At 44.0% G+C, this 23915-nt stretch overlaps 1 protein-coding gene across 2 annotated transcripts in view; it reads right to left on the bottom strand.

Moving 5' to 3' along the window:
• Positions 1-23279, bottom strand: part of SNX5 (sorting nexin 5) — a 118843-nt gene extending 95564 nt beyond the window's left edge. Inside the window, exon 1 of one of the 2 annotated variants that reach the window (XM_073557452.1) lies at positions 23107-23279. In XM_073557452.1, the coding sequence (XP_073413553.1) occupies positions 23107-23136 (30 nt within the window). In that variant the 5' untranslated portion in view covers positions 23137-23279. Of the gene's footprint in view, positions 1-23092 lie in introns of both variants that reach the window. The other variant, XM_073557453.1, reaches the window with a different exon arrangement.
• Positions 23280-23915: the final 636 nt, after the last annotated feature.

Below are 23915 nucleotides of genomic sequence, written 5' to 3'. Positions count from 1 at the left end.
AGAAAGACATGACAATGAATTGAGGCGGGAGGGGCATGTAAATATAATGAATTGGGGTAAGGGTTAGAGCGGGAGGTACATAGTGGGAGGTGTTGAGGATGAAGTGCCTGGTAATGAATTGGGGGAAAGGGTACAGGTGCTAATTAATTTATATATTAAATGGGGAAGTGGCTATTTATAGTTAGTGGGTGCACAGTGGCGGATTATAATTTATATTTGGAATGATGGGTAGCATAATAACCAATTATATATTGATTGTGGGTGCACGTCTGTATTCAGATGTGTAGTGTAGAAGAAACGGAAAAAGTGGGGAATGTGCTCTGGAAGTGGTGCTCTAGTAACTGTTATTTTACGCAGGGTCGAGTCCTGGCTGGAAGAAGTGATGGCGGTCTGTGCTTGATGAAAAAGAAAAGCCAAGATGAAGGACTTCAGCTAGAGACGTCACTGGTGAGTCAGTGTGTTACCTGTACACTGACACTATACACTGTATACTATATACAGAGCTCCTGTGTATAATGTCACTGGCATTAGTGATCACTGTATTACTTGTACACTGACGCTATATACAGAGCTCCTGTGTACATTATCATCGGTGATCACTGTATTACCTGTACACTGACACTATACACTGTATACTATATACAGCAGTCCTGTGCATAAAGTCACTGGTGATCACTGTATTACCTGTATACTGACACTATAAACAGAGCTGCTTTGTGTAATGTCACTGGTGATCCGTGTATTACCTGTACACTGACACTATATACAGAGCTCCTGTGTATAATGTCACCAGTGATCACTGTATTACCTGTACACTGACAGTAAATACAGAGTTCCTGTATAGAATGGCACTTAGTATTGTGTTTTCTTTTATTAGTGATCAGTATTGTAATATTCAGTCACTATGTGGTGGTAATATGTGGTCTGGTCATGGTGTGGCGCTATTTGTTCCTTGTATGTGGTATTATTTGGTCACTATGTGGTGGTAATATGTGGTCGGGCCATGGTGCGGTGGTATTTGTTCTTTGTATGTGGTATTATTCGGTCACTATGTGGTGGTAATATGTGGTCTGGCCAAGGTGTGGCGGTATTTGTTCTTTGTATGTGGTATTATTCGGTCACTATGTGCTGGTAATATTTGGTCTGGTCATGGTGTGATAATATTATATTTGTCCCTTGTATGTGGTATTAATGGTTGTTTAAAAAAAATGTAAATGTATGGGACTCATTCCATTAAAGAAAAATACGTAAATACATATTTATTTTTAATAGTTTAGAGTAGAGTAGGGCCCAGCCGAAAGAGTCTACCGTGTCGTGGTATCAGCTTAAACATTATTTTGGCCAGAACAGAAGCTGCTGGTTATGAATGTGATCTGGTGTTTGATGGGAACTGTTAATATCTGTTTGATGAGGATGTGGTGGAGAAGTTGAGTTTTTCCAAGAGTAGGCGGTGGGACGGTGGAGGCGGAGCTGGTGTGGAACCTGGGCGAAGTCTCAAGGGAACCCCAAAATTTTGCCAGTATGGGACCCCGAAATTCCTAGTGGAAGCCCTGGTCTGTCTCATAAGCTGCAGATCGCAGCTTCCTGAGACTTCAGTGTCCTCACGCAGGCAGCGTGATTACATTATTGTCTCATGCCGCTCTGCTAACTGGAAGAGAAAATGGAGGCTGCAGTTCCGGGAATCAGGACGAGGGGAGTATAAACTTCTTTATTTTTAATATGGAGAACTGGGGTCATCCTTCTATATATACGGGGATAACTGGCGTCTATTATGATAGATAGATAGATAGATAGAGAACTAGGGCCAATATATATATATATATATATATATATATATATATATATATATATATATATATATATATATATATATATATATATATATATATATATATATACACACACTCACTGGCCACTTTATTAGGTACACCTGTCCAACTGTGTGTTAAGACTTAATTTCTAATCAGCCAATCACATGGCGGCAACTCAGTGCATTTAGGCATGTAGACATGGTCAAGACAATCTCCTGCAGTTCAAACCGAGCATCAGTATGGGGAAGAAAGGTGATTTGAGTGCCTTTGAACGTGGCATGATTGTTGGTGCCAGAAGGGCTGGTCTGAGAATTTCAGAAACTGCTGATCTACTGGGATTTTCACGCACAACCATCTCTAGGGTTTACAGAGAATGGTCCGAAAAAGAAAAAAAATCCAGTGAGCGACAGTTCTGTGGCCGGAAATGCCATGTTGATGCCAGAGGTCAGAGGAGAATGGGCAGACTGGTTCGAGCTGATAGAAAGGCAACAGTGACTCAAATTGCCACCCGTTACAACCAAGGTAGGCAGAAGAGCATCTCTGAACGCACAGTGCGTCGAACTTTGAGGCAGATGGGGTACAGCAGCAGAAGACCACACTGGGTACCACTCCTCTCAGCTAAGAACAGGAAACTGAGGCTACAATTTGCACAAGCTCATCGAAATTGGACAGTAGAAGATTGGAAAAACGTTGCCTGGTCTGATGAGTCTCGATTTCTGCTGCGACATTCGGATGGTAGGGTCAGAATTTGGCGTAAACAACATGAAAGCATGGATCCATCCTGCCTTGTATCAACGGTTCAGGCTGGTGGTGGTGGTGTCATGGTGTGGGGAATTTTTTCTGGGCACTCTTTGGGCCCCTTGGTACCAATTGAGCATCGTTGCAACGCCACAGCCTACCTGAGTATTGTTGCTGACCATGTCCATCCCTTTATGACCACAATGTACCCAACATCTGATGGCTACTTTCAGCAGGATAATGCGCCATGTCATAAAGCTCGAATCATCTCAGATTGGTTTCTTGAACATGACAATGAGTTTACTGTACTCAAATGGCCTCCTCAGTCACCAGATCTCAATCCAATAGAGCATCTTTGGGATGTGGTGGAACGGGAGATTCGCATCAGGGATGTGCAGCCGACAAATCTGCGCCAACTGTGTGATGCCATCATGTCAATATGGTCCAAAATCTCTGAGGAATGCTTCCAGCACCTTGTTGAATCTCTGCCACGAAGAATTGAGGCAGTTCTGAAGGCAAAAGGGGGTCCAACCCCTTACTAGCATGGTGTACCTAATAAAGTGGCCAGTGAGTGTATATATATATATATATATATATATATATATATATATATATATATATATATATATATATATATATATATATATATATATATATATATATATATATATATGCAAACTGGGGCCATCGCACTATATTTATAGTGGGAACTGGGACCATCGCATTATATATACTATATATATATATATATATATATCCCAAATCTCTGGAGCCGGCTCCGGTCTGCTCCCAAATCTCTGGAGCAGGCTCCGGTCTGCTCCCAAATCTCTGGAGCAGGCTCCGGTCTGCTCCCAAATCTCTGGAGCAAGCTCCGGTCTGCTCCCAAATCTCTGGAGCAAGCTCCGGTCTGCTCCCAAATCTCTGGAGCAAGCTCCGGTCTGCTCCCAAATCTCTGGAGCAAGCTCCGGTCTGCTCCCAAATCTCTGGAGCAAGCTCCGGTCTGCTCCCATACCTCTCAAGTAAGCTCCGTTCTGCTCCCATATCTATGCAGCTAACTCCGATCTGTTCCCATATCTACATACCAGCCTATTTTTAAAGCCTGAAAACTATGCTGCTTTAATTGAATGGCCAGAGATAAGCATGGAAAAAGGAGGGCCACCGCAACTCGAGGGCCACTGCCTTGTGATTGCCCCCCAGGCTGAAAAGTGCCAGCCAGCCCCCGGATCCGAGAGCTGGCGGTAGGGCCGGGTATTGAAGTGCGAGACTCGTCCGAGTTTCTCGCAAGTCTGACCCCGGCCTAAGAATAAATCTTTTGGTCTATGAATGCAATTAAATCTACAATGGATCTTTTTTCTTTACAGCAACTGGTTTCTGGAATTGTAGAGGATCACTGATCTCTACAGGGATCGGATACCTGGAATATACCATGCTGCACACACTGGATGCAGAGATATTATGGCGGCACCCTGGATGTGTTTACTTTGCACCAGACATCTGCTTCACATAAGAGTTCAATGACCACCTCGCTAGGTGCATTTCCTGACAGATGGTTGCCTGCTCCTGCCTTGAAATAGGAAGGAGCAAAGGCAACAACCTTTACTGCACATGTACTGCGAGCAGTGAGCATTTATCAAAACACATTCTTGAACAGCTTCAGCTAAACATGCGGGATCTAAGAACGGGTGAAGTTGTCTGACTCATCTTGAATACTCTGATTTTTATCAGATTTTCTTTCGTATGTCAGCTTTTACGGCCATGTGCGATTTTCATACAAATAGAGTAAAAATGTGCATGATCAAATACAGTTTCAGTTTATAACAGAAATTTATCCGCAAAAATCGGATGCCACTCAAATGGTCCTTGTGGGAGCTTCTTTTTTTTTTTTATGCACCCATAGACTTGAATGAGTAAAGGCCCCGTCTCACTAAGCGATCTCGGTAGCGAGATCGCTGCTGAGTCACAACTTTTGTGACGTACCAGCGAGATCGCTGATCGCTGGAAGAAACCTCTGGACATTTCTTTGGTCGCTGGTCTCCCGCTGGCCAGCACGCATCGCTGCGTGTGACAGGCGGGAGACCAGCGATCAGGTGTAAAAAATAATAATAAAAAATAAAAAATAGTTATTCTCACCTTCCGACGTCCGGTTCAGCCATCCTGCCTCTCTCCACGCTCCGGTCCCAGTGATGCTTTGCACAAATGACCGCGAGACTTTGTTATCCCTCGAGACCGTGACATCTCGCGGTCATTCTCGCAAAGGATCACTGGGACCGGAGCGTGGAGAGAGGCAGGATGGCTGAACGGGACGTCGGAAGGTGAGAATAACTATATTTTTTATTTTGATTCTATTTTTTACAGCGATGGCCAGCGATGCCGGGCGCTCGGCATCGCTGTGCTGATCGCTGGTGAAGCTGTCTGTGTGACAGCTCACCAGCGATCACATAGCGACTTATCAGCGATCCTGACACCTTGATATCGGTGTCGGGATCGCTGGTAAGTCGCTTAGTGTGACGGGGCCTTAAGTCATCTAAGAGTGCATTGTGTTATTTTTTCCCTCACGAACAGTTGGACCAAGGAAAAAAAAAAAATAAAATGCAATTCAAACAACCCCATTGAATAACATGGGTTAGTGTGCTGTCTGTGTACCATCAGTTTCAAAATTAAACAGCAGACATCGGATTTATACGCTCGTCTGCATGAACCTTAACCCCTTCACTACCAAGGGTGGTTTGCACGTTAACTACCGGGCCAATTTTTACAATTCTGACCACTGTACCTTTATGAGGTCATAACTCTGGAACGCTTTCATGGATCCTGGTGATTATGACATTGTTTTCTCGTGACATATTGTACTTCATGTTCGTGGTAAAATTGCATTCAAATAACTTGCGTTTATTTGTGAAAAAAACGGAAATTTGGCGAAAATTTTGAAAATTTCGCAATTTTCCAACTTTGAATTTTTATGCCCTTAAATCACAGCGATACGGCACACAAAAAACTTAATACATAACATTTCCCACATGTTTACTTTACATCAGCACAATTTTGCAACCAAAATTTTTTTTTGCTAGGAAGTTATAAGGGTTAAAAGTTGACCAGCGATTTCTCATTTTTGCAACACCATTTTATTTTTAGGGACCACTTCGCATTTGAAGCCACTTTGAGGGGTCTATATGATAGAAAATACCCAAAAGTGACACCATTCTAAAAACTGCACCCCTCAAGGTGCTTAAAACCACATTCAAGAAGTTTATTAACCCTTTAGGTGCGTCACAGGAATTTTTTGAATATTAAAAAAAAAATGAACATTTAACTTTTTTTCACAAAAAAAATACTTCAGGTTCAATTTTCTTTATTTTACCAAGGGTAACAGGAGAAATTGGACTGCAAAAGTTATTGTGCAATTTGTCCTGACTACGCTGATACCTGATATGTGGGGGGGAACCACTGTTTCGGCGCATGGCAGAGCTCAGAATGGAAGGAGCGCCGTTTGACTTTTTCAATGCAAAATTGGCTGGAATTCAGATCGGACGCCATGTCACGTTTGGCGAGCCCCTGATGTACCTAAACAGTGGAAACCCCCCCAAGTGACCCCATTTTGGAAACTAGACCCCCCAAGGAACTTATCTAGATATGTGGTGAGAACTTTGAACCCACAAGGGCTTCACAGAAGTTTATAACGTACAGCGGTACAATTAAAAAATCATATTTTTTCCACAAAAATGATCTTTTCACCCTCAATTCTTATTTTTCCAAAAGTAACAGGACCCTAAAAGATATTGTGCAATTTATCCTGAGTACGCTGATACCCCACATGTGGGTGTAAACCACTATTTGGGCGTATGGCAGAGCTCGGAAGGGAAGCAGCGCCATTTGACGTTTTTGGCTGGAATTGAGATCGGACACCATGTCGCATTAGGAAAGCCCCTGATGTACCAAAACAATAGAAACCCCCCACAAATGACACCATTTTGGAAACTAGACCCCCCAAGGAACTTATCTAGATGTGTGGTGAGCACTTTGAACCCCCCAGTGCTTCACTGAAGTTTATAACGTCCGGGCGTGAAAATAAAAAAATCGTATTTTTTCCACAAACATGATCTTTTAGTCCCCATTTTTTTATTTTCCCAAGGGTAACAGGAGAAATTGGACCCCAAAAGTTGTTGTCCAATTTGTCCTGAGTACGCTGATACCTCATATGTGGGAGAAAACTACTGTATGGGCACACGTCGGGGCTCGGAAGGGAAGTAGTGACGTTTTGGAATGCAGACTTTGATGGAATGGTCTGCGGGTGTCATGTTGCGTTTGGAGAGCCCCTGATGTACCTAAACAGTGGAAACCCCCCACAAGTGACCCCATTTTGGAAACTAGATCCCCTAATGAACTTATCTAGATGTGTGGTGAGCACTTTGAACCCCCCCAGTGCTTCACAGAAGTTTATAACGACCGGGCGTGAAAATAAAAAAATCGTATTTTTTCCACAAACATGATCTTTTAGTCCCCATTTTTTTATTTTCCCAAGGGTAACAGGAGAAATTGGACCCCAAAAGTTGTTGTCCAATTTGTCCTGAGTACGCTGATATCTCATATGTGGGAGAAAACTACTGTATGGGCACACGTCGGGGCTCGGAAGGGAAGTAGTGACGTTTTGGAATGCAGACTTTGATGGAATGGTCTGCGGGTGTCATGTTGCGTTTGGAGAGCCCCTGATGTACCTAAACAGTGGAAACCCCCCACAAGTGACCCCATTTTGGAAACTAGACCCCCTAATGAACTTATCTAGATGTGTGGTGAGCACTTTGAACCCCCCAGTGCTTCACAGAAGTTTATAACGACCGGGCGTGAAAATAAAAATATCGTATTTTTTCAACAAACATCATCTTTTAGTCCCCATTTTTTTTATTTTCCCAAGGGTAACAGGAGAAATTGGACCCCAAAAGTTGTTGTCCAATTTGTCCTGAGTACGCTGATATCTCATATGTGGGAGAAAACTACTGTATGGGCACACGTCGGGGCTCGGAAGGGAAGTAGTGACGTTTTGGAATGCAGACTTTGATGGATTGGTATGCGGGTGTCATGTGCGTTTGGAGAGCCCCTGATGTACCTAAACTATTGAAACTCCCCACAAGTGACCCCATTTTGGAAACTAGACCCCCCACGGAGCTTATCTAGATGTGTGGAGAGCACTTTGAACCCCCAAGTGCTTCACAGAAGTTTATAACGCCTGGGCGTGAAAATAAAAAAAACATTTTTTTCCGCAAAATTATATTTTTGCCCCCAGTTTTTTATTTTCCTAAGGGTAACAGGAGAAATTGGACCCCAAAAGTTGTTTTGTAATTTGTCCTGAGTAGGCTGATACCCTACATGTGGGGGTAAAACACTGTTTGGGCGCATGTCAGAGCTTGGAAGGGAAGAAGCACCATTTGACTTTTTCAACGCAGAATTGGCTGGAATTGAGATCAGACGCCATGTTGCCTTTGGAGAGCACCTGATGTGCCCAAACAGTGGAAATCCCCAATTATAACTCCAACCCTAACCTCAACACACCCCTAACCCTAATCTGAGCCCTAGCCCTAACCCTAGCCCTAACCCTAGCCCTAACCCTAGCCCTAACCCTACCCTAACCCTAACCCTAGCGGGAAAATGGAAATAAATACATTTTCTTTTAGTTTTATTATTTTTCTCTAACTAAGGGGGTGATAACGGGGGGTTTGATTTACGATTTATGGCGGTTTTTATGTTTGGCGGCTGTCGCACGCTAAAAGACGCTTTTTATTGTAAAAATAGTTTTTGCATCACCACATATTGTGAGCTATAATTTTTCCATATTTTGACCCACCGAGTCATGTGAGGTCTTATTTTTTGCGGGACGAGTTGACGTTTTTATTGGTACCATTTTCGGGCACGTGACATTTTTTGATCGCTTTTTATTCCGATTTTTGGGATGCAGAATGAACAAAAACCAGCTTTTCATGAATTTCTTTTGGGGGGTGCGTTTACACCGTTCCGCGTGCGGTAAAATTGATAACGCGTTTTTATTCTTCGGGTCAGTACGGTTACAGCGATACCTCATTTAGGTCGTTTTTTTATGTTTTGTCGTTTTTTTGCAATGAAAACAATTTTATATAAAAAATAATTATTTTTGCATCGCTTTATTCTGCGAGCTATAACTTTTTTATTTTTTTGCGGATGATGCTGTATGGTGGCTCGTTTTTTGCTGGACAAGATGACGTTTTCAGCGGTACCATGGATATTTATATGCGTCTTTTTGATCGCGCGTTATTGCACTTTTTGTTCAGTGGTATGATAATAAATTATTATTTTTTGCTTCGTTTTTTATTTTTATTTTTTAAGGGGTTCGCTAAAGGGGTTAACTAATGGGACAGTTTTATAGGGCAGGTCATTACGGACGCGGCGATACCAAATATGTGTACTTTTATTGTTTTGGTTTTTTTTTATTTTCAAAAAATGGATTTATTGGGGAATATTTTTTTTTTTTTTAACTAATTTATTTAGCGATTTTTTTTAAATTATTTTTAACACTTTTTTTTTTTTTTTTTTTACTTTATTACCTTGTCCCAGGTGGGACATCACTGTCCTGTGACAGATCGCTGATCTGTCACATCACAGATCACTGTGACAGATCAGCGATCTGTCACAGGCACTGCTGCAGACTTCCTCATGCCTGCGCTTTGCAGGCACTGAGGAAGCCAGCTTCCTCAGGCCCCCGAAGGCCCCCGTCGCCATCTTGGATTCGGGGGCCTGGAGGAAGGGAGTCCCCCGCAGCAGCGCTGCACATTGCGCTGCCGTGGGGGGCTCAGGGAAGCACGGAGGGAGCCCCCTCCCTGCCGATGCTTCCCTTTAACCCCCGGTACACCGCGATCGCGTTTGATCGCGGTGTGCAAGGGGTTAACGTGTCGGGGGCGGTCCGTGACCGCCCCTGACACATTGTGCCGGGTGTCAGCTGTGATAATTAGCTGACACTCGGCCGCGATCAGCGGCGCTCACCACGTGGGCGCCGCTGATCGCGATGACGTAATATTCCGTCCATGGTAATTAGGTCCATGGTCACATGGACGGAATATTACGTCAATTGTAGGTAAGGGGTTAAGGCCACATTCACATGATCAGGATTTGTATTGAAATACAGCGCACCACTTCTCCATTTTTCACCCATTCCTTATTTTGGCTTACAAATACGGATGTAAAATACTGACCAAACACAAAATGTGTGAATGCGCCCTAAAGAACACTTTTAGGCTATGTGCCCACATAGCGATTCTGAAGCAGAATAACCCTGAGCAGAATCGCACACCCTGCTCCCGGGAAAACACATGCGGTTTTTGATGCGCTTTTGTAAGCGTTTGTCAAGTGTTTTTGCCAATAGAATTGATTTTATGCGGAATCGCGTGCGATTACGCAAAATTAATGAACATGCTGCGTTTTTAATCGCTAAGCGTTTCCGCAGCGGTTAAAAACGCACCATTGGCACAACATGTGCGCTTTTCATTAAAAACCAATTGGATGCTTTTCTTAAGCCTTTCTGCAGCAGAATTGCTTGTCTATAAAAGCGCTGCAGAAACGCTTAAAAAAACACTACGTGGGCACACAGCCTCAGGGTAGGTTCACACAAGTGTATTATCGTTCCAAGTGCAGTCCATGAAAAAACGGTTAGGACTAGCGTCAATGTTATTCAACTGGCCTGTTCAGATGAGTGTTTTTTTTTTTTTTGTTTTTTTTTTGTTTTTTTATCTCCACATACAGATTCAGTTGTAAAAAAAAAAAAAAAAAACGCAGCATGCACTAGTCTCTTCCATATGTTAGGTCATACCTGTCCACTCAAGTCTATGGGTGTGCAGAAAAAAATAAAAATAAAATAAAATAAAAAAAAAAAAAACAGATCCCCCGTACAAAATATCGGAAAGCATCCGGTTTAAACAAACTCATTGCAATTCTTTACCATAGGAAATGGTAAATGGTCTTGTAAATTATTAAAGGGATCTATATTAGATGGCTCAGAGAGCATAGGCGGGCATTGTTTTCTGGAGTGCGGGTCCAAGAAATGTAAAAAAATTTAACCTCAAATTCATCAGACAACCCAAGGCTTTGAAACGTTTCAAAATCTGAATCTTTGTTGTTAACTATAAATGTCTTTATTACTTCTTTAAAAGAATCCCAAGCCCTTTTCTCAATCGTTTCCTTTTTCGCTTCGAACACATCATCCTTAATGAGTTTACGAATATACAGTACAGACACACAAAAATACCTTCTTCAGTTTTGCGTCGGACAGTCCCTGAAACTTGGTACACACAAACTTAATTAAAAGTCTCTCCTTCTTTAAGTAGACCTTTCACAAACTGCTTCATCAGTTCAAGCTTAACATGGAGTGGTGGCAGGAGAACATTAGTGGGTTCAACTCAACTTTCCGCAACTGTGTCCTTGAGTCCACGTTGCAAAGATGTTCACGTTGGCCAACTTTTGTGGCTCCAGTGATGAGTCCTATCACAACTGTACCATTAACACAAAAAGCATGGGTACTTTGTGTATCCTCCTTTCTGAGCAACAGCAAAGAGAGAACCTCCAGATCATCACTTATTGACCATCCTTGATCCTCATTGTTACGTTTCATGAGAATAAAGTAAAAATTCTCATAACTTTCTTTCAAGTGCATAAAATGCCCTACAGGCACTGAGACATACCGTACTTGCTGCCATTGTGCAATAACCCAGTTTTCAGGCTTTTTTGGATGAATCAATAAAGAGTCTCCAACTCGCTCACATTGTACTCATTGTTACATTTTTCCATCAGCCTAGGAACTTCACTGAAATACACTAGAGCACCACTTTGAGAAAAGTATGGAATGAATTCCTTTTCTCTACTTGTGCACCATGAAAACAGGTATCAGGAGCTAGCAGGTTCTTTTCTTTTAGTCTACAGCCTAAGGCTATGTGCACACGTTGCGGAATTGCAGCGGGAATTCCGCAACTCAGGGCCGCGGGAAATACGCTAGAATTCCGCATGCGGAATTCCCGCGCATTTCCCGCAATAAACTAGCGTTTTGCAAGCATAATTAGCTTGCAGAATGCTAGCCTATGCAGCATCAGTAGTAAAAAGATATAAAGTTAAAAATAAAAAAAATCGTGTTTTTCTCACCTTCCGGCGTCCCACGCAGCGTTCCCGAGCCTCGCGATGCTCTCGGCAAGTCCCGTTACCTGCGATGCCTTGCGACAATGACCTTTAATGACGTAGTGGTCTTGCGAGATGCTACGTCATCTCGGGTCATTGTCCCAAGGCATCACTGGGACCGGAAGATGCCGGGAGCATCGCTGAGGCCTGGGGATGCTGCGTGGGACGCCGGAAGGTGAGAATAACACCTTTTATTTTAATTCTTTTTTTTACAGGGATATGGTACCCAGAGCCTGGAGGAGAATCTCCTCTCCTCCAGACCTTGGGTACCATCCGCACATTTTACACTTACTTTGCGCATAGTCGCCATAACCACATGCGGAAAGTAAGCGACTCAATGCTTTCCTATGTGTGCGGAGTGGGCATGCTGCGTATTTTTCCGCGATGCGATTCCGCCGCGGAAAAATACACAGCATTAGCACAGCATGTGCGAAATGCCATTGACTACAATGGGTTGCTTATTTTATGCATTTTTGCCGCATTTTCTAGGCTAAAAAACGCAGCAAAAACGCATAAAATCCGCTGGAATTCTGGGCGTGTGCACACAGCCTAAAACTTCTACAGAATGTTTTGGAAGGTCCAATTCCCTGACTAAATCAGTTAATTTGAGCTGTAAAAAAGATGTGGCTCGTTGGGACTAGCGTGAAAGTCTGTGTCAGAATCCTACTCTTCATGTTCGGAATCTTCTAGTTTCTCCGAAGGTGAAGGGACCGTGAGGCACAAGGTGAATCGAGCCCATGACTTCTCCTGATCACCTAGTTTTACACCAAAGTACACAATACTTTTCTAACGAATTCCATAATGTCCCGTCATTATTTCTTCACTACAAAACAACCACAAATATAACAAAAGTTGTCGGGTAAATTAGGACACCTCCTTGTAGCCATTTTGATAATGTTTCTAGAAACAGAAGCTTAATCCACCACAACCAATAAATACTACGCGCCACCACACTCTTATGAACTCTGCCTAAAAGAAAATCTGCCTCTGCTCCCCAGAGCAACCAATCACAGTGCTGCTTTCAGTTCTTATATTGCCGAGATAAAATGAAACCTGTGCTATGATTGGAAGCTATGGACACAACCCAGCTTCCAAAGAGGGTGGTGGAGAAAATCTTCTCTGCCCACAGAAGCAAATCGCCGCACAGCATCCATTAAATTTTGACACCAAAATAATCCACCAAAGGTGACGCAAAGGGGTCAAAGTATCGTGCAAGAACAAGCCTATGGAGTCACGGTTTGCGAAAAAACTGTGCATGATGGAATTTTTTCGATGTTTACCGAGTTCAGCAATCGAACGTATATAACAAAAAAGTAGTTCAGAGAAGAGCGACCAGAATGGTGACCAAGTCTGCACACCCTGTCCTATGAGGAAAGGTTGCAGGATTTGGGAATGTTTAGCTTGCAGAAGAGAAGACTGAGAGGAGACTTAATAGCTGTCTACAAATATCTCAAGATCTGTAACATTGTAGAAGGATCATCTTTATTCTAAAGACTAGAAGCAATGGGATGAAACTGAATGGGAGGAGACACAGATTAGATATTAGAAAAGACTTTTTGACAGATAGGGTTTCATTGTACTGTACATGGTCAGCGGAACTGCTGCGTTTCCGCAGGGCCAAAACCACTGCGGAAACGCAGCAGAATCCGCAACGTGTGCACATAGCCTTAGAGTGATCAATGAGTGGAACAGGCTGCCACGAAAGGTGGTGAGTTCTCCTGCAATAGAAGTCTTCAAACAGAAGCTGGACAGACATCTGTCTGAGATAGTTTAGTGAATCCTGCTTCAAGCAGGAGGTCCCTTCCAACTCTACCATTCTATGATATTAAAAAAAAAAAAAAAAAAATCACTTCTTTTTAAACCCTTTTACCCTTGCAGGCCTGTGAAAGCGTTCGCTCACTGCTCACATACTGAAGTGACTTTAGTGGATGACATTTGCCAAATGCAGTGCTTGGCATGTCGGAGTGATTTACATGCCACATTTCACCCACAAAATGGTAATGCAGCCTAAAACTTATCCCACGCTACAAAAATGATCATCTACCCACTAGATCAGGCGATTGTTGGGGGTCCCAAGCGTGGGATCCACACCAATCAAAAACTTTCCAGTTTACGTCACTCAATACACAATGCAGACCAGACTGAGGGGCACAAACATTGTGGAAAAGCAGTAACAAATAATCCCAATTGCTTTCTGATCTGACTTTTTTCCACAGGACAGGATAATATATGGTGCACATAGCTATGCCAAATTTCTGTTGGATAACACGTACCAGACTGTATAGATAAGCTACAAGCGAAACTGAAGAATGGTGGAAGAGATTCGGGGTTTTCTTTGCAGACTCAGTGAAAGGGATTGTTTATAGGGGTGAGCGCACTAGTGCATGGCTCCGGTGTAATAAATGAAATGATTAACTATCATACATGCACAGTGAGGAGGGTTACATCTAAATTTAAAGAGGCACTACCATCAAAGTTTTTATCCTCTTAATGTATAGCAATCATCATATATATATATTAATATCATATCATATCATATCATATATTAATGTATAGCAATCATCATATTATATAGCACGGTCTACTTACAATTGCTCATTTTGCCCTTCTACCCAGATAATTCTTCTCTTTTTTCTGCTCTATGTAGAAACAGGAAGTCTCTTTTCAGAGCAAAAATTATTTGCCTCCAAGTCATGAGTCATCTTCTCCCTCCTCCCTGACAATGACTTTTGCAGTGATTCAGGAGTCCTGCAGTGGGAAAAAGACTCCATGATTCTACATAGAGCTTAGAAGGATTCAGCTAGTCAGTTTTTAATCATACGATGTCACAGACCTAATGGAAAAGAGAATTATCTGTGTAGAAAGGCAAAGTGAGCAATTGTAAGTACACAGTGCTATATAATATGAGGACTGCACTATATTAAGAGGATACAAATTTTGATGGGAGGAGGAGGAGGAGGGCTTCTTCATGGAGATCTCCAGTTTAGACCACTCCACTGTCGTGGAGACCCATTACTATGTATTTACTGGTAAAATCCATGACGGTATGATGTTGTGTAAGTAAAGAGATCTTGAATATGTGATAACTGAAGAAGAGCAATGACAATCAGCGAGACAGAACCTCGGCAGCCATGTATGAAGATTTCTACAATGTTATAACCATTGCGAGTGAATAATGAAGAGTGTCTTGCACTCAGGTTACTTTCATGTTTTCACATGAGTGGTGACTACAGCGAGGAAGCCTAACCATGCCACACCTCGCTACACTTTGCGCCCACTCTCATTAACAGCTGGGATTCACACTACGTAGATCAAAGCTGCAAAGACGCTGGTGTTATTATTACTAGCGTCTAAAAATGAATAAAATACACGATCACGTCATGTACACTGACGTTCATACAGGAGTATATACACTAAATGGGGAACTAAATGATCACATTAAATGCAGCTCGGATTCACACGACATAGGGCACAAGGGGCGTCTAATCTTTGATAAGTGGCAGAATCATACACGTACGGTGGGCAGAGTGAAGTTTTACCCACATAATGTAACAGCTGCTACTGAGCAGTGAGAGGTATAAAACGTGAGCACTTAAAGGGATTGCCACTTTTTCATATTTTTAGACCAGAATGTCAGTGATAGGAAAAAACATCAAACTATGGGATACTTACCCTCCCTGTGCATCTGCGTCTGCCCACATCTCTATTGAACGGATGGAGCAAAGACGCCATGTCCACAGCACTGAAGCCAATCATGGAGCTCAGCTGAGGCAGACTATACGAGCCTCTGAGATCAAGAATTGGCTGCAGTGATGTTGACGTGACATCTCCTCTGCAGACAATCGGTAGAGACACTGCAGAGGACCCAGGGAGGTTAAGTAAAAGACAAATTGTTATTTTACATATCTCTGGCCTAAAAAAATTGATGAAAGTGGACAAGCCAGTTGATCACTATTGCATTGTCACTTGTTCCCTACTATGGGTCTTTTACGCAACCGCTACTATTTCAGGTTAATTTTTATTAACTGCTATACAACACGTTAGTCAAAGCGCTGGCACTAGGATTGTGGAGCGCATGCGTTGTTAAGGTGCAGCATGCAGACGTCCATGGATCTCAGACCAATGTCAGACCGCAATGCATGGACTAGCAGTGAGTCTCCCAACCAGAGTGACACCCTCATACGCATAGGATTACATGAAGCAGTCATGCTTCAATGGGGCAATGCGCCACCAATCCGTGCATTAGTGGTCCATGCTCGGACTGATTTGCACCGTCTGCATAAGCCCATAAAGGGGGTTGTCGACCTTACGGAACAAGTCTGCAGTCACTTTATGTGACTGCAGACATGTTAATCCTCACAGTGCATGCAATGCATGCTGTAATTACCCTCCAGTACAGATGTCGGGAGCGAAGGGCGCATGACCATGAGCATATTATTTGCATACATGCAGTCACGTGCCGACTAGATGTGCAGAGCCTCTCGTTTGCTGACTGGCAGTCGTTTAATAGCCTGTTTACACAGGCATATCGCGCTTCAGATGTGCACTGCACAGTACACATAGGCTGGCAATGTTCTCAGCAGCACAGAACAATGATTGCTTGTGTAAACCAAAAGATTATTTCAACTGAGCATTTTGCTCATTTCTCAGGTGATTGGCACCATGTTTAGACTGCAAGATTATGGTTACATAGTTATGGAGGTTGAAAAAAAGACCTAGGTCCATCAAGCTCAGCCCTCTCCACCAACTGTACATTGAAACAAGCGTTCCTAGAAACATTCATTCATGATGATCTTGCTGTGTAAACGGAACTTTATGTTCAACCCCTGAGGAAGAAAGGCGATACGTACGCGGATGTGACCCCCCACACTAATACAGATGTCTGCTCCGCTCGAGATTTCTTTCTTCTTTCTGGACAAGAACACCCCATTGTGAATATGATAACTAGATCCTAATGTTCACGACGCTTACTGCTTTATTCCTACTATGTATGTGCAAAGGGAGATTTTCTTTGCTACCTGTGACTACATCCATGTAGCATGTGCTTGGTATTCCACGTGTATCTTTGGTCAGAGCTGGATCTGGAACCAGGGCCTCTGTGCCTTTGGGGAGATGTAATTGTATCGTTCTGTGTATTTCACATGTGAATAAAGCATTGTTTTATCTTCCTGAATGTGAGTCTGTACTATTTGCTTTCTGATGGCTCCTCACTACATAGTCATACACTGGCTGCTCTCCAGAGTCTAGTTAGTAATCCATTTGCAGTGCTCACTTAAATGGTATTAAAGGTGTATTGCTATCAAGCAATATCAAACGTTCGGACCTCTGGCGATCCTAAAAGATCGCACACATTAGAATAACGTTGATGAAAATAAACTAACTCAACCACAACAAACGTTCGTAGAGTAACATTTTACTGACCCGAAATAGAAAACTTCTCATATGTATATACTAGGGTGACCGCAAAAAAATCGATGTCGGAATTTTGTCCGTCTGGACCCCACAAAACGATTCCCCTTTCCAGATATTGAGAGAGCCAAAATTTGAGCTCGATCAAACGACGTTAACCCATGCCGCTCTTCGCTGAAAGTTTGAAAAAATCCAAATTGATGTATTTTAAGATTTAGGTATTTTGCATAGTCTGTTAGACTATAAAGAATGTGACAACAACATTGCAGAAATAGCCCTGACCAAATTTTCGAACCATTTGTGGTATTTGAATGCAGAGTTGGTGGGATTATCGTTTTTTGATCCCACCATTACAGACAATGAAAAGTTGTTAATGGCTAATAAATTGCTCAGTAGCACAGATGAAACATCAGAGCACGCTAGGGTTGTAAATCCAAAAGTTAGGAAAGAAAAATTAAAAGAGGTAGGAAGTAACCGACTTTAACGACCTTCTGACAAAAGATGAAGAACAAAAGCAATATGTCCTGCAAGTTGTAAGCAAATGCCGAGCATTATATTCTGACGTTTCAAATACTACTTTAACAAAAGCTCTAGAATAGATTAGATAACTATGTAAAATTATCAACTCATGTAGGTTAGCGTGCTCTGATGGTTCATCTGTGCTACTGAGCAATTTATTAGCCATTAACAACTTTTCATTGTCTGTAATGGTGGGATCAAAAAACGATAATCCCACCAACTCTGCATTCAAATACCATAAATGGTTCGAAAATTTGGTCAGGGCTATTTCTGCAATGTTGTTGTCACATTCTTTATAGTCTAACAGACTATGCAAAATACCTAAATCTTAAAATACCTCAATTTGGATTTTTTCAAACTTTGAGCGACGAGCGGCACGGGTTAACGTCGTTTGATCGAGCTCAAATTTTGGCTCTCTCAATATCTGGAAAGGGGAATCGTTTTGTGGGGTCCAGACGAACAAGATTCTGACATTTTTTCCCCCCCATATGAGATCCGGTCACCCTAGTATATACACGAGTCTGTCGAAATGGGTCCGGTGACCTGCGACACACGGATGTGTGAAGCCAGCCTGTTTCAGCACAATGTGTATGACCACCAAGTATGTAAGGAGCAAAATCCAATTGACTTTTCTCCGGCACAGTAGAAATGTACTTTGCAAGGAAGAATTGGCAGTGTTCCCCCCCCCCCCATCAGTGATTTTTATGTATGGGGTAAAAAAATTATAAAGCTTCTTCTATACATTACTTAGGCAATCAGGGACATAACGTGGACTGCACCCTGGTGCCATCCATGATCTTCACGGACCCAAAAATTTGTATGGGTGATTTTCATCTTTCACACTGATAAAAACAAACAAGTCGCAAAGATTTTTTTGTGAACACACACTCCACAAAAACACGGACATGTGAACAGCCCCATAGACTATAATGGGTACACATTCAATCTGCGAAAAACACGGATAGAACACGTATGTGAAAAACTGACATGTGAATGGGGCCTAAATGTGTGCACCCAATCACTATGGCATTATAAGATTAGTTAGATATCCACTATGGGCCATTTGTGCAAGCGCATATCAGAAAATGACGACAGGTCCTAGGCAACAAATTTTATTTTTCATAGAAGGAAACCCTAATCATCGGCCTATTCAAACGATCGACAGAACAGAGATTTTTCTTAATGTCACCATAGACTTGCAAACTTTGTCACATTATCATTCATTTTAAAAACAAAAAGAGACCAAGGCCGGATGCCCACGATCCAGAACTAGCAACGCTCTGGACGCATCGCAAGATCACAGCGTCTAAAACGCTCCCTTCTATTCTATTGATGTACTTGACATGCAGCAGACTGGAAAGACACGCTGCATGTCAGTCTCTGTTGGAGCCTGTGGACACATAGTGGGCATGCGATTTCTTGAAATCTCATCCACTATGCTGTAACATCTGGACGCTAAACAAGTACTCATCATCAAACCCGCAGCAGTTCCTGATTCTGTACACCTACCCTAAAGCTAGTTTCACACTAGCGTTAGGAGGTGCAGATCAGGGCCGCCACTAAGCTGCACCGACGTGCGCCAAACACACTGTGTTGCAGTTTGGGGCGCTCGGCACTGCGCCAAAAGGGCGCATGCGCCGGCAAAATCATACCAGCGCACGGCCTGCATAGCCAACGCTAAATATAGGGGACACAGGTCGCATGCAGCGTCATGCGCCCATAGGAGGAGCTGACCGGAGGGGAGGCGGCCGGGGCGGAGCTTAGCGGCGGCCCTGCACCTCCTAACGCTAGTGTGAAACTAGCCTAAGCCGCTCACATCTCTCTGCAACTGGTTAATCTACTCTTGGAAATAAAAAGTATACAGGAAGCAGAAATATATCATAACCAAACCTATCTATCACCCAACATCCTTAAAGGGGCTATCCCGGAGTGAACCATTCATTTGAATGGGAGATAAACAGCAGTATGTTGCAGTGGTCACAAAGCCATGTACGCCGTTTTTCACCCAGGACATTGCTGTGGAAGCAATTTTCCGCTGATCGGTGTGGGTGATCGGAACCAAGACACCCACCGTTATAATACAGTATTTCTGACTTTTGAGATGTTAGGTAATCAGTTGTTCAGTCCTTAAAAAAACCCTTTGGCCAAGGGCAGTCATGACTCATGAGGCCTCCATACACATCAGATTTTCGACAATTCCATAGTTATCATTTTCAATCCTTACAGGACTTCAGGCAAAGATGTATAAAGAAAACATATTAAAATGGTGAGGAAACAAAGTATGTCAACTTTTAACTGGAAAATGCAGTGATACAAGCAATGCACGTAACCACTGATCCAAGCGAAGACTAAGGGGGTGTGCACACGCTGCAGATTCTGCTGCGGATCCACAGCGGATTTGGTCTTGCGGATCCGCAGCAGTTTCTGCTGCATTGTACAGTACCATTATAATCAATGGAAAATGAAATCCGCAGTGCACACGGTGCAGAATTTTCCACGCACAGCCACTTCATGACACTGAGCAGTGATGTTAGTGACTGAATAAAGATGAGCAGATTGATACGCAGGACACAGGCCTAGGGACCACGTCAGTGGCACATGGCTACCAGACGGTAGCCCAGCGACCCACCTCTATCTGCTAGAATCCCCCACACTTCTGACTTCTATACCTTGTGTAACTTCAGCGTCGCAGGAGGACATCACTCCAAACTTCCTAGTCAGGGTAGAAGGTGGTTAGCATGGGTTCCCATTTGATAGCCACAGACTACTGACCTAGCGCCCTAGGCCAGTGGCTGATCTCAAGGACAGAATGCTCGCTAATAATTCTTCTGTCCTCATCCACAGGGCAAGTTCTCGGCAGCATTTCCACTTCTACACAGGGCAATGTCTCCAGATAATGATATTGACACATGCAGAAAAATCAAATTACAGATGAACGAGTGTTGTGCTGTCTTCAGGTGTCGTCATAGCTCACCAGGGCCAATGGACTGATGTAGTGACGAAAAGCTGGGCAGTTCAAAAGGACAGACACATACACAGAACAAAGCTGATTACTGTGCCCATGCAAAGGTGCCCAAGAAGTAGGGCCAGATAGGGCAGGATAGCAAACTTCCACAGGATACCCATTCCGTGGCCATCCAGAGCTCCATTGTGCGGAAGTCAGTGTCTTAGGCTGGTTTCACGTTAGTGTTCTTGTGCGCAGCATCCATGGCCATGCGCCCCTATCTTTAACATGGGGGGCGCAAGGTCTTGCATTTGCACACGTTCGTATGAGTTTTCGTGCGAATGCGTTTTTTAGTCGTGTGCGCCTTTGCACTCCTCCAGACGCAACATGTTGCATTTTTTGGGTGCGCCGAAATTTGTCAAAAAACGCTTGCGCACGGAATGCGACAAAAAAACGCATTAGTCTATGCGCACGCCTGCATTTTGATGAACATGCGTTTGTCGTGAAAACGTGTAGACACTGGGTTTACCCATAAAGAACGAATGCGCCTAAAAAAACGCAAACGCATGCAAAAACGCATGATGCGTTTTTTTCATGCGTTACTATTGCGCACGATGCGCTGTGCACAAAAGTGCTAATGTGAATCCAGTCTTATCCAAGCTACAAGTACAGTGGTCAGTGTATGAGTCCTTACAGACGCTTCTTGATGGAGAGAGGCTCTGCTGCACGACATGTCATCACCTCTGTTCTCTACTATCAATAAAGACTAGAGGGACGACCATCGGGGAGAGAGGAGTGGAGGACAAGTGCACCATTAAACCTGTAGGGCAAGCCTAATTTACATATTCATAGAATACAAATTTCAGCACCGAATGGGAACGAAAAGGTTATCCTTGGAAAAATATGACCCTGCCCTATCCTGGACCTGATATTTCCTAGGAGAATTCTTAAAGGCTGTCAGCACAGAATGACTGTTCAAACTAAGCCCTGCCCCTCGGTTTCTTCACGGCAGGGCCAGTCATTTAAGGAGGTTATCCACTACCTTCACATTAGTGACCTATCTTCAAGACAGGGCATCAGTAGAAGAAATAGTGGAAAAATCCAGCAACTGCAAAAAAATATTTTTTACATAAAATATCACATTTATTTGGATATGGCTAAAAATGGAGACCGTATGAAACAACATGGTGGATACTGGGTCTACGTGTTTTGGGCCTTACAAACTCTTAGTCAAGACTAAGGCTCGAAACGCGTAGACCCGATGCCCAACAGGTTTATTTATACGGTCTTCATTATTTTTTTTTCTTTGTTTTTAGCCATATCTAAATAATTGTGATGTTTTAAATATAAAACATATGATGCTAGATTATTCCACTATGTCTTCCATGGTTTTAGCTCAGGAGTCAGCATGATCACTCTATGAACCGGGCCCTGCTTCAATACATCTTCTACACCGGTGAGCTGATTAACTGTTTGTTTTTCTCATAGGTTATCAATGTCTGATGGGCCGGGGCCCGACACCAGGCACCCCTGCCGATCAGCTGCTATCAGTGTAGTCATTTGTGGAGCTGCTCCGTCTACTTGTAGTGGCCGCTGCAGGGTACGAAACATCAACCTATTGACTTGAATAGGAGGCGGCCACGCAGTACCAAACCCCGGCCACTACAAAGAGACGGATCACCTCTGCAAGAGACTAATTACTACTGCTGATTGGTGGGGCTGACGACCCCGGCCGATCAGACATTGAAGATCTAGCCTAAGCATAGGTGATCAATGCTAAAGTAGCAGACAACCTCTTTAAATACACCTTCCCACTATTTCATCCTCCTCCATACTTGATTGACAGATCTAACTTCATAGAGCTAGAGACGGCTGAGGGAAAACAAGCAGGTGGGAAGGTGGAAATGAAAGATTGCCCCGCCTTGAAGCACCGAGCGCCTGTGCTTGGTTTGTACAGTCACTTCTGTGCTGGCAGAGTCCCTTTAAAATGTGTCAGTCAGAAATCTTGTCTGCTTTGCAGCTATTGCAAACCCCCCGGACTTTCCACCCACAAATCAGGAGGGAAACCCGCAGTGTTATCACCACCTGGGAACAGTCTGACAGCCCGCCTGCATTAGGAGTGATATGTTCAGACCTTGTTACCGTTCATCAGGGTACGGGATGTCTGTGATAAGGGGGAGACCTGGGAATTAGGCACCGTGCGCACACACAACAGTACATTTGGGGCAGAGCGTCAGTGCCTGTGCAGGGGTCCCGATGTCACAAGGCTTGTGTCCCCCACAGCAAACACTAGGAGGCAGGACCAGCACAGAGTAAGTTGTCTAACAATCCTCTGGTTACTTTTATCACCTGATCACAAGCAAAACTAATAGAAGTGCAAAACATAAACCCAGCCCACGTGATGTGTACACTGGGAGCCCTGGATCAGGAAGTGCTGCGGTGAAATAGCAGCCGCTCAGCGGGAGCACACACAAGCCTCCTGCCCTACCGTCAGTTCTGTACCTTGTTCTGGCCGCTGTCCTCTGCCGCCATGTCGGTGACGAGCGCAGTGTCGCCGGGAGAAGCCGCAGACTGCTGGGACCCCGCTCCCGGACTCACAGGCACTGAAGTTCACCGGCAGCACACAGTGCTCACGCCCTTCCCACACACTGCCCTCCACTGTTTAACCACGCCCACTAAATGCCCTATAAGAACCGCCGTCCGGAATAGCCACGCCCCTGTAGCGCTTCTCTCAGGCGCTTATTCCGTGAGGGGGCGGTGACTTTGTGGTTTCTGTGAAAAAGTTATGTGGCCCCGCCCATCTCAGGCCACGCCCCGTATAGTTTCAGGAAGGGATTTGTGCTTCATTTTCTGGCAGGATGGTGTTTGTCATTGGAGCGATCATGCAACCTGCTCCCTACAGCCCTCCTCACCGCCTCAACAGCCCTGCGCTCACCTGACTGCTCCTATAGCCCTCCTCACCGCCTCAACAGCCCTGCGCACACCTGACTGCTCCTATAGCCCTCCTCACCGCCTCAACAGCCTTGCGCTCACCTGACTGCTCTTACAGCCCACCTCACCGCCTCAACAGCCCTGCGCTCACCTGACTGCTCTTACAGCCCACCTCACCGCCTCAACAGCCCTGCGCTCACCTGACTGCTCCTATAGCCCTCCTCACCGCCTCAACAGCCCTGCGCACACCTGACTGCTCCTATAGCCCTCCTCACCGCCTCAACAGCCTTGCGCTCACCTGACTGCTCTTACAGCCCACCTCACCGCCTCAACAGCCCTGCGCTCACCTGACTGCTCTTACAGCCCACCTCACCGCCTCA

Source organism: Dendrobates tinctorius, unplaced genomic scaffold (genome assembly GCF_039654945.1).
Source record: "Dendrobates tinctorius isolate UK_male_01 unplaced genomic scaffold, ASM3965494v1 ptg000250l, whole genome shotgun sequence".
In the NCBI taxonomy this organism is placed as follows: domain Eukaryota; kingdom Metazoa; phylum Chordata; class Amphibia; order Anura; family Dendrobatidae; genus Dendrobates; species Dendrobates tinctorius.
This window is presented reverse-complemented; position numbering and strand designations above follow the sequence as displayed.